The sequence below is a fragment of the Schistocerca serialis genome, chromosome 1, assembly GCF_023864345.2.
Source record: "Schistocerca serialis cubense isolate TAMUIC-IGC-003099 chromosome 1, iqSchSeri2.2, whole genome shotgun sequence".
NCBI classification, from domain to species: Eukaryota; Metazoa; Arthropoda; class Insecta; order Orthoptera; family Acrididae; genus Schistocerca; species Schistocerca serialis.
The window spans coordinates 1,072,445,862-1,072,457,963 of NC_064638.1; the positions used below are offsets into that span (position 1 = coordinate 1,072,445,862).

Sequence of the window (12,102 nt, forward strand, 5' to 3'; positions counted from 1 at the left end):
AAATGTAGACTGGCAATGGCAAGGAAAGCGTTTCTGAAGAAGAGAAATTTGTTAACATCAAGTATAGATTTAAGTGTCAGGAATTCGTTTCTGAAAGTATTTGTATGGAGTGTAGCCATGTATGGAAGTGAAACATGGACGATAACTAGTTTGGACAAGAAGAGAATAGAAGCTTTCGAAATGTGGTGCTACAGAAGAATGCTGTAGATAAGGTGGGTAGATCACGTAACTAATGGGGAGGTATTGAATAGGATTGGGGAGAAGAGGAGTTTGTGGCACAACTTGACTAGAAGAAGGGATCGGTTGGTAGGACATGTTTTGAGGCATCAAGGGATCACAAATTTAGCATTGGAGGGCAGCGTGGAGGGTAAAAATCGTAGAGGGAGACCAAGAGATCAATACACTAAGCAGATTCAGAAGGATGTAGGTTGCAGTAGGTACTGGGAGATGAAGAAGCTTGCACAGGATAGAGTAGCATGGAGAGCTGCATCAAACCAGTCTCAGGACTGAAGACCACAACAACAACAACATGAAGGAATTGGCATCCTTCGCTGTAATTGTTTTTGACTGTCATAGTTATGGCTGTAGGTCTGTTATTTTGCTAATGTTTCTTTCGTACCCTGAACAACTTGCAGCTTAGCATGATATTTGAAATTTTGCCCAAAATTACGCGGTTAAAAGAGCAAATCGGTGGGCATTGATAACCATTACTCCTACTGCAATATCCGGTCCCCTGTCCCATTTCAATATATAGGATCTGACCACCTTTCTTTCAGCAAGGACAAGACAGATATAATCACGGTAAAATACAGCGTGATCCAAAAATAACAAAAAGTGACTGATCAATAATTCTAAAAGAATGGCAAACAAGCCACTTTTTCACCATTGGCTGGCTCTTCAGTTAAATGAGTAGTCTGTTGGGTGGCGTAGTTCAGTTCACAGCTCAGAACCTTTCCACTTGGTTCCATGTGCACCGATCAGTGAAGGATCTTATATGACGTCCATCAACAGTGCTTTGCAACTACTCAAAACAAGTTTTCTGCTTTTTAGAAACAAAACCAGTACTTTTTGTGTTAAACACATAGCGCTGCTTATAATACTTGTTGAATTACTGTGAAAGAGAGTGCTGTTTCTAGGATTACATATGTGACAATACTTGCAACTGACGTGGAAACTGAGTTGGTGCCGCTGCTCGTAGTCCAACAGCTCGCTGTTTCTCACTCTGAGGTGGAAGCTGGCCCTCTGCTGGCCCACAGTAGGCGACACTTCGAATGTTATGTTGTCCGACAGGAAAATGGAAAACACGCCATATTTACCCTGAAAAGCACAGATCATCAGTTATACAGAACAGACATCAAAATCGTTACTAGGTGGGAGTCTTCTAATACATGTCATGCTGGTAATTACGAGGGTCACTCCAAAAGAAATGCACACTATTTTTTTTTTTAAATCCATCTTTTATTCTACGTGTATGAAAGTCTTACAGTGTATGGATACACTACTGGCTATTACAATTGCTACACCAAGAAGAAATGCAGATGATCAGCGGGTATTCATTGGACAAATATATTATACTAGAACTGATATGTGATCACATTTTCACGCAATTTGGGTGCATAGATTCTGAGAAATCTGTACCCAGAACAATGACCTCTGGCCGTAATAACGGCCTTGATACGCCTGGGCATTGAATTAAACAGAGCTTGGATGGCGTGTACAGGTACAGCTGCCCGTGCAACTTCAACACGATTCCACAGTTCATCAAGAGCAGTGACTGGCGTATTATGACGAGCCAGTCGCTCGGCCACCATTGACCAGACGTTTTCAATTGGTGCGAGATCTGGAGAATGTGCTGGCAGTCGAACATTTTCTGTATCCAGAAAGGCCCGTACAGGACCTGAAACATGCAATCGTGCATTATCCTACTGAAATGTAGGGTTTCGCAGGGATCGAATGAAGGGTAGAGCCACGGGTCGTAACACATCTTAAACATAACGTCCACTGTTCAAAGTGCCATCAATGCGAACAAGAGGTGACCGAGACGTATAACCAATGACACCCCATACCATTGCGCCGGGTGATACGCCAGTATGGTGTTGACGAACACACCCTTCCAATGTGCGTTCACCGAGATGACGCCAAACACGGATGTGACCATCATGATGCTGTAAACAGAACCTGGATTCATCCGAAAAAATGACGTTTTGCCATTTGTGCACCCAAGTTCGTTGTTGAGTACACCATCGCATGTGCTCCTGTGTGTAATGCAGCGTCAAGCCATGGTCTCCGAGCTCATAGCACATGCTGCTGCAAACGTTGTCGAAGTGTTCATGCAGATGGTTGTTGTCTTGCAAACGTCCCCATCTGTTGACTTAGGGATCGAGATGAGGCTGCACGATCCGTTACAGCCATGCGGATAAGATGCCTGTCATCTCAACTGCTAATGATATGAGGCCATTGGGATCCAGCACGGCGTTCCGTATTGCCCTCCTGAACCCACCGATTCCATATTCTGCTAACAGTTATTGGATCTCGACCAATGCAAGCAGCTGTGTCGCGATACGATAAACCGCAATTGCGATAGTCTGCAATCCGACCTTTATGAAAGTCGGAAACGTGATGGTACACATTTCTCCTCCTTACACGAGACATCACAACAACGTTTCACCAGGCAACGCCGGTCAACCGCTGTTTGTGTATGAGAAATCGGTTGGAAACTTTCCTCATGTCACCACGTTGCAGGTGTCGCCACCGGTGCCAACCTTGTGTGAATGCTCTGAAAAGATAATCATTTGCATATCACAGCATCTTCTTCCTGTCGGTTTAATTTCGGGTCCGTAGCGCATCATCTTCGTGGTGTAGCAATTTTAATGGCCAGTAGTGTAAATCCTTTAGGAACAATATTTTCATTTCTCCACATAATTTCCATCCCTCTCAACTGCCCTACGCCATCTTGGAACCAGCGCCTGTATACCCGCACGGTAAAATTCTGGACCAACCTGTTGGAGCCACTGTTTGACAGCGTGCACTAGGGAGTCATCATCTTCAAACCTTGTTCCACAAAGAGAGTCTTTCAGTTTCCCAAAGAGATGATAGTCACATGGAGCCAGTTCAGGACTGTAAGGTGGGTGTTGGGTGTTGTCCATCCGAGTTTTGTGATCGCTTCCATGGTTTTCTGACTGACATGTGGCCGTGCATTGTGGTGCAGCAGCAAAACATCCTGCTTTTGCCAATGTGGTTGAACACAACTCAGTCGAGCTTGAAGTTTCTTCAGTGTCATCACATATGAATCAGAATTTGTGGTGGTTACATTTGGCATGATGTCCACAAGTAAGAGTCCTACGGAATCGAAAAACACCGTAGCCATAACTTTTCCAGCAGAAGGTGTGGTTTTGAATTTTTTTTCTTAGGTGAATTTCCATGATACCACTCCATTGATCGTCTCTTCGTCTCTGGTGAAAAATGATGGAGCCATGTTTCATCACCCGTCACTATTCTTCCAAGAAATTCATCCCCACCATTCTCGTACTGTTCCAAAAGTTCGCTGCATACCATTTTTCTTGTTTCTTTGTGAGCCAGTGTCAACATCCTGGGAACCCACCTGGCACAAACTTTTTTTAACGCCAACACTTTCAGTATTCTGCAAACACTTCCTTTCCTTATCCCAACGTAGCGTGACAATTTGTTCACTGTGAGGCTTCTGTCAGCAGCCACCAATTCGTTAACTCTCTGCACATTGTCCGGAGTGTGTGCAGTACAAGGCCAGCCGCTGCGAGGACAATCCTCAATATTGCCATGCCCGCTTTCATCACGTAACCTGCTTGCCCACCGACTAAGTGTACTGCGATCGACAGCAGCATCTCCGTACACCTTTTTCAACCTCTTGTGGATGTTTCCCACTGTCTCGTTTTCACAGCACAGGAATCCTATGACAGTACGTTGCTTCTGACGAATGTCAAGTGTAGCAGCCATCTTGAAGACATGCTGTGACGGCGCCACTCACGGGAACAGGTTGAACTAAGTTTGAAAACAAGTGGGAAGGATGTATCTACACACTGTAAAACTTTCACACATGCAGAATGAAAACTGTATTTTTACAAAAAATAGTGTGCGTTTCTTTTGGAGTAACCCTCGTATAAACTTTTTACTGATTTAAATAAAAACTGTCTCCACAGCTTTTACTCTAATAATGCGATTACAGCCTCCAGCCGGAAACTGGTCAGACATTGTACTCTCATGCTGGATGGCTGCCTACTCATTTCACCCCTCAATGACCTGTAAGTCAAAACTTGGGGCTTCTGAGGAACCCAAAGTTGCAATGGATACTGTACAGGTTCAGTCAAAATCATTATTTCTCAGAAAGGCATTGTCGAGAGAGTTTAGTTTCCCTCCACAAGGCGTACAATATGATCTGTAGCGCAGGTTCAGGGGCACGAGAAGTATCTATGATATCTGCCCAACAGAAACGTAATAATGTACTTCTACTGTTTTCGTATGCACTATATTGATTAGACAGGGTATAACAAATAGGTATGGCCAAACTTTCAGGAATCATTCCTCACACGTAGAGGAATAGAATGTATTATATGGGCATGGTTGATGTAAGAGCTCACTTTTTACAACTTTTCAACATTTTAATCATATGCTTTGAATCTAAACCTCATCTGTGAACACTACATTTGCACTAACGTGAGGGTTGACATACTGTTTAATGAACCATTCACAGAAGTGTGCCCGAGCAGGAAAACCTCTTGCTGACAGTGTCTGAATGCACTGTACATGGTACAGATACAGCAGGTTCTCATGTTGCACTCAACAGACTGTCGTGTGGTCAACATTGCATGTTGCAGCTAATTGTCTTACAATGACACTAGGGTTGTCATGAATTGCGCGAAGAAGTTCCTCCATAGGCCTCCCACAGTTGCGAGTAGTAGGCTTAAAGGTCGCATGCCCCTAAGACGACGATTAGTTGTTTCAAGCGTCCTCTTGTCGGAGCATTGTCGTTCTGGAAACCACCCCCGATACAAAAACTGAGCGCCACGGCCATTGCCATCTGTTAATCCATATAGCTAATAGACTTCTTCCAACTCCGCTTTTGGGTACACTTCTATTGCACTGACCAGAAACCAAGTCTGTGATGAACATCAAACAGTTGATGTTACGTATTGACGCTAAGAGAGCAATGAAGTTAGTTGCATGTCAAAACAAACAATGAAGCGAGTCACATTTCAACATCATCTTCGTTCAGTTCGAACAACAAATACTGGCGGACAACCTAAGATTTACAACATACTGCACGTCCTAACCAAACGTAACCAGGCGATTAATTTGTACATTTCATGTAACAAAACGTTTCATGTCATACTGGTATGTCCTGTTTCTGTGTGTTTCCCATGATTAATGTGATTTTGAAGAGAAGTAGAAAATGAGCTCTAACATGGAAATAACACGTTTCCTGATCCATATTCATATAACACACTTTATTCTTCTATGTGTGAGGAATGTCTCCTGAAACTTTGACCATAACTTTTTCTTACACTGAGTACATAAGAAAAGTAAGCAGCAAGCACCACTAGCGGGTGTGCTTTCAAGACACAAAATGCAGCCGGTAAAAATGTTTTCTCTTTCTCGATCACGACTTGGCTTGAGATAACAAAAAATGTCTCTAAGCACTATGGGACTTAACATCTGAGGTCATCAGTCCCCTAGACTTAGAACTACTTAAACCTAACTAACGTAAAGACATCACACACACCCATGCCCAAGGCAGGATTCGAACCTGCGATCGTAGCAGCTGCGTGGTTCCGGACTGAAGAGTCTAGAACCGCTCGGCCACAGCGGCCGGCTTGAGTTAACAAAGACAATGCAGAAAACAGAAAGAGTTCCGACTTTATTTACTTTCCAAGCGAGACTTAGACGCTCAGAAAATATACAGGTATCATGCTATGATATTCATGGCTGTAACGTAAAGGATCTTCAAGATGTATGAGAGAGATGATTAGAATATTGGGATATTATAACTGATTCGTTTTCATGCAGACCCTTGGTATTCACAGTCATTAAATATTCGCATTCTCTCTAGTGGCCTACCACAGAGATGAATGAATCCTTGCTGATATCTACCTCTAGTGTACCCTCCCCTGGAAGTACAAGTGCAAGGAAAAAATATCCTAAATAGGGGATAGAAACTCAAAATGGAGAATCACACTTCGCCACTGCACCGGCAAGTTTCACTTACGGCCAGTGCCGATACGTAACCTGAGGAGCTGTGCCACCTCGGGCAAGTCACACTGCATCACACATTGACGTAACCAGTGCCAGTGTCTGTGCAGTGAGCAAGGTGTCGAGCTGTAACCTGTAGAAGGCCACAGAACGTAGTTGTGACGGACCTACCCACAATCAAGCCCAGTTTCCCTTGGGCTCACCGCATTTTAGCCCAATTACGTCGAAGTTCCCAGAGTTCTTCCCTACGTTCCCAAATGTACAGATGGTCGGAGCTTGGTGCTGTATACAGGATGATTTTTGCTAAATAGGGAAAACGGCAGGAAACAATCTCTGAGAGGATAAGGAGCGAAAAAGTCATACGGCAGGAAATGTGTTCCAAGGGAGGTACACCTACATGAAGATGAAGATGAAAAATCTTTGATGCTGTAGTTTTCAGTGACAGAAAGCACACGTGACACCACTTTAGACAAGTTGGAATGTTCTGACTGTACTAGTGTTTTAGTGATATGGTGACAGAGAACCATCAGCACTAATTTAGCCTCAGTGTGAGGTCAAGGTAGATTCTATAGAGATGCCTCTGCACGGTAAAGCGGAATTGAGTGGAGACCGATCAAGTAGTAGCTACCTTACCCTTTGTACCACCAAAGGCACATCTTCCAGTTGGGGAGGTAGTGTCAGCCGCAGGAACGGATATGCCTCACGTGTGAGGTGTTGTGGAAAGACGGCCGGTACCACAGGGCGGTCACCAATAGTCCCCGCCCACACATCAATGCTGAACTGGTGCTGATGGTTCGCCACCACCATACCACTAAAACAATAGTAAAGACAGAACATCCCCATGTGTGCTTTCAGTCATTGAAACCTACTCTGTCAGCCATCCCATGGAACGCATTTTCGGCCATATGACGTTCTTTCTTTCTTATCCTCTCAAGGAAGGTTTCCTGAGATTTATCCAAAGTCTGCAAAATCGTTCTCCATATCTTGCTATTCATACTGTGATTTATACCTCCATGTTTAGCGAATCATAATCGGAGATGCTTGCGCATTATCTCTACCACTCCTCTATTCCACCTGAAAACGCACATAACCCTGCGGACGCGACCAAGGAAAGATATTTTCAGACACTTTTATGGGTAATCGCTGTGCGGTCTGCCAAAGGGCGACGTCGTGTCTATAAAGGGAGAGGAATGAAAGAGGAACCCGCCTGGTAGAATTTCGCATAGAGCATAATTTAAACATCGCTAACATTTGGTTTAAGAATCCTGTAAGAATGTTGTATATGTGGAAGACACATGGAGACTCTGGAAGGTTTCAGATTGATTATATAATGGTAAGGCAGAGATTCTGAAACCAGATTTTTAGCTGTAAAACAGTTCAAGGGGCAGATGTGGAATACGACCATAATTTAAAAATTTAAAAAAACTGCAAAAAAGTGGAAAATTAAGGAGTTTAGATCTCGGTAATTTGAAAGAACCAGAGATTATTGAGAGTTTCGGATGGAGTATCAGGCAACGGTTGACTTAAACAGAGGAAGGGAATACAGTAGAAGACGAATGGGTAATTTGAAACAGTGAAGACAGAAGAGGATCAAGAAGCTAAAAGGACAAATCCTTGGATAACACAGTAGGTGTTAAATTTAATTTACAAAAAGAAAAAAAAAGAAAAATACAGTGAATGAAGCAGGCAAAAGGGAATAAATATGTCTAAAAAATGAAATTAGCAGTAAGTGCAAACTGACCAAGCAGGAATGGTTCGAGGACAAATGCAAGGTTGTAGTAGCATGTCAGTGCAGAAGGTTTCGAGACTAGATTAATAAAAAATGGAAAAAAGTTAAGATGATGTTTTAATATTCCTGTGTTATGTTACGCCCCCGCCCCCCTCCACTTGAGTACAATGTACAAAACGTTCATACGACCATACGAAACTCTCAGAAAAGTCCTTCTCCGGGATATTGCTCAATTCGTGCGTCAGGTTGATTTAAATGGCTGTTATGTGATCAGGTCGCTGACCTTTCATGTGAATTACTGCACTTTGTCGTTTTATGGTAGGTTCGCAGGAGAGCTTCTGTGAAGTTTGGAAGGTAGGAGACGAGGTACTGGCAGAAGTAAAGCTGTGAGGATGGGGCGTGAGTCGTGCTTGGGTAGCTCAGTTGGTAGAGTACTTGCCCGCGAAAGGCAAAGGTCCCGAGTTCGAGTCTCGGTCCAGCACACAGTTTTAATCTGCCAGGAAGTTTCACGCTAATGTAAATTATTTTTCACTAAGGAGACACGGAAGATGCTTAATTAATGGATGCTGTCAGTTTCTTCGCTTCATTTCTCTATTCTTTGGTGAATATGAGAGTTGGAATTTTCACGTGGTGTCCATCACTGAACAAAATCATTCGCTTTAAATGCCTGTGACTCCTCCATAAAAACGTCTTGACATTCTCAGTGGTCTCGAATGAAAATCGTCAAAGCACCATGTAGCGGATTCATACAGGACAGGTGCAAAATCGGGCGAGGAACAGCACATAATGTTCTAGGAAAGTCAGTTATTCCCTTGAGGAGATGGAAAGATATATCGCGTAGCTTTCGATGTCTGTGTGGGAGAGATGCTATGAGAAAGCGTCAGGCAGATTGGAAGGAGGTAAACACAAACCTCCACAAAAACAGCACTGATAAAATGTGTATTAACTTTAAAAAATCTAAGAACATGACAGGTAACGGGCTAGAGTGATGAAAATGAGGAGGGAGTCAACGTGTGGCAAAGCTGGAACTGCACTGAAAGAATTGCCTGTAAAGATAAGCAAAACTGGCATCCAAGAACAGAGTAGAAGGAGCATTCTGAACTCCGTGGCGCTTTGCATATTTGGAGCAGCCGTTTGCCTTGATGATAGCTTATCCGGGCAGATCATTGACCTGGTGTAACAGGAAACGTGATTCATCCAAGGCAATACGTTTTCATTGATCTACGGTCCAATCTCGATGACTGCGTGCCCACTGCAATCGTAATGGATGATGTCTTGAGTCAACATGGCGACGAGTAGGGGTCGTCTGCTGCGAGGTACCATGTTCAACAATGTACGCTGAATAGTATGTTCTGAAACACTTGCGCCGTACCAGAATTGTACTCTGATGTCAAATCTTCCACAGATCGCTTCCTATCCTGGTTTACGGAGTAGAGAAGCTTCCACCCTTTACAATCTGGACCGAGGCATGGACATCTAACGCCTTATCGCCTACACGTGGTTTCGCCGTCCTTTGATCACTTTCTATAGTTGCTCACGACAGTAGCACGTAAACAGCCGACCAACTTCGCCGTTGCTTGTTCCTTGGTGCCGGGGCATTTGTTATGTTCCCTTACGTCAGTGCATTTTGCCATTTGCCATCAATATGTAATGTATTGCGAATACATAGAAAGAAGGATCCTTTATTGTATGATTATATGATAGCGGAACAAACACTGGTAGCAGTTACTTCTGTAAAATATCTGGGAGTATGCGTGCGGAACGATTTGAAGTGGAATGATCATATAAAATTAATTGTTGGTAAGGCGGGTACCAGGTTGAGATTCATTGGGAGAGTGCTTAGAAAATGTAGTCCATCAACAAAGGAGGTGGCTTACAAAACACTCGTTCGACCTATACTTGAGTATTGCTCATCAGTGTAGGATCCGTACCAGATCGGTCTGACGGAGGAGATAGAGAAGTTCCAAAGAAGAGCGGCGCGTTTCGTCACAGGGTTATTTGGTAACCGTGATAGCGTTACGCAGATGTTTAATAAACTCAAGTGGCAGACTCTGCAAGAGAGGCGCTCTGCATCGCGGTGTAGCTTGCTCGCCAGGTTTCGAGAGGGTGCGTTTCTGGATGAGGTATCGAATATATTGCTTCCCCCTACTTATACCTCCCGAGGAGATCACGAATGTAAAATTAGAGAGATTAGAGCGCGCACGGAGGCTTTCAGACAGTCGTTCTTCCCGCGAACCATACGCGACTGGAACAGGAAAGGGAGATAATGACAGTGGCACGTAAAGTGCCCTCCGCCACACACCGTTGGGTGGCTTGCGGAGTATCAATGTAGATGTAGATGTAGATCGTCGTTAGAGCGATTTTCCATCCGTTTCTGGTCCGCTTATTACATCCTCTGCTTCTCGGCAAAAGTGATGTGACCTTCGGCAAAATTTAGGGAGAACAGTGTGTCATTACCTAATAGGCGTAACTCATAATTAAACCTATAGATCAAAACACTATCGAGTGTTGAATAGTTATTCTTGTTAACAGGCGAAAACTAACTTGACAGCCGATTAACTGCTCTGTCAAGAAAGTTATGTAACAAAGAATAAAGAGTACAAACACTGCCGTTTGGCCAAAACATAATTAACATTTCATTTGCTATTCTGAACTAGTTCCTCCCACACAGAGCCCCCCCCCTCCCCCAATCCCTTCCCGCCCCCGCATTAGAACGGAGCTCCGGGAATATGCGGGAATTTATGTCGTACTTGTCGACCTACTCTCTGCGCTTGTATGCATCCCTGGACTCTCTGTCTTCGTTTGCTGTCCTGGTTGACGCCGGCTGTTCTGCCTCTATGGTGGCAGTCGCCTGTTCAGTAGTCCTCCTCTCCTGCTGTAGCGTATGCACGTCCGTGGAGGGCAGATATGCAGGCTTAAGCCTTTCACACGACACTATAAGAGGCCGGTCGTTGTACCCCGTTTGAATCGTATCTTCATTGCCTCTTAACAAACAAAAAAGTCCCGAGTTTGGAGATTGCAGCGGCGCCCGTGCAGCATCGGTTCGCATTATCACATGTGAGCATGTCGCCATGCCCCTGTGTGCAAGTACATTTCTAAATCCATGACGTGAAACCGGGGTGGGTATATCTTGGCTATTTGCAACTTCAGTTGCTGTAACATGTACGGCAACTCTGGTTCCATAGACGTCTACTTCTTGAAATGAACTCTGACGGCAGACGCAACTTTTCTCCGTATGCCTTCTCAGCGGTCGACGCCCCAATATCCGGTTTAGCTGCTGTGCGTAGTCGCGACAAAACTAGTGGTAGTGCTGCTGTTCGACAGTTATCATGGAACTTAAGTTCTACGCCGTATCTCGACCATTCCATTCGTTGAGGGGTGATAGCTTGTAGTATAGCGGTGCTGCAATCCACATAATCTAGATAGCTCCAGAAACAACGTTGACTCAAACTGTCGCCGCCTGTCTGTTGTGACATGTGCGGGACAACCGAATCGCGAAATACACGTAGTCGTGGATGCCATTACCTTTTTCAGATTTCTTCCATTCTAGACGTTTCAGTTCCATGTTAAAGTCTTATTTTTTGGATGTTATTTCCCATGTGCTTATAGTACTGTCCCTAGACGCATGGCTCATTAAGCAGTCTTCTTTGTACATTTTGACAAGCGTCTTTTGGGAGTACTCAATTTTATTAGACAACTCACCATTGTGATTTGACTTTTAACGTGGATAACTTCCCGAAAGCTGTGACTCCATAATTTTCCATCTACAATATGGAAATATAACCATGACAAACCTGAAGATGCGTCTATACTGACGCGAAACCAGTAAGTGCGAATAAAGTACCTTCATACAGCTATGCAGCTTTTCGAAACACCTCATTACTCTTGACTTTTTAATTGTTATAGTTTTTATGATAGTTTGACTGGCTTTTGAGTGTTGAGTGTTATTATTGTTATTTCTACCGTAATAACTTCTGCCCTACGTGTACACCTCTCCATAGCCACAGACAAATAACGATATCCCTCCGATGGCGGAAGTGGGCCCACGAGATCTATGTGCACGTGAGAAAATCGACTTGTCGTATCTGAAAAGTCTCCCACTCGTTGATGCAGACGCCAACCCGCATTTCTCATCTTCGACAGGGCATTTC

At 44.0% G+C, this 12,102-nt stretch overlaps 1 protein-coding gene across 1 annotated transcript in view; it reads right to left on the minus strand.

Moving 5' to 3' along the window:
• LOC126455440 (cadherin-86C-like) overlaps nucleotides 1-12,102 on the minus strand; it is a 290,066-nt gene that overhangs the window by 164,963 nt on the left and 113,001 nt on the right. Inside the window, exon 10 of the mRNA XM_050091193.1 lies at nucleotides 1,168-1,317. Within this exon, the coding sequence (XP_049947150.1) occupies nucleotides 1,168-1,317 (150 nt within the window). The remainder of the gene's footprint in view (nucleotides 1-1,167; nucleotides 1,318-12,102) is intronic.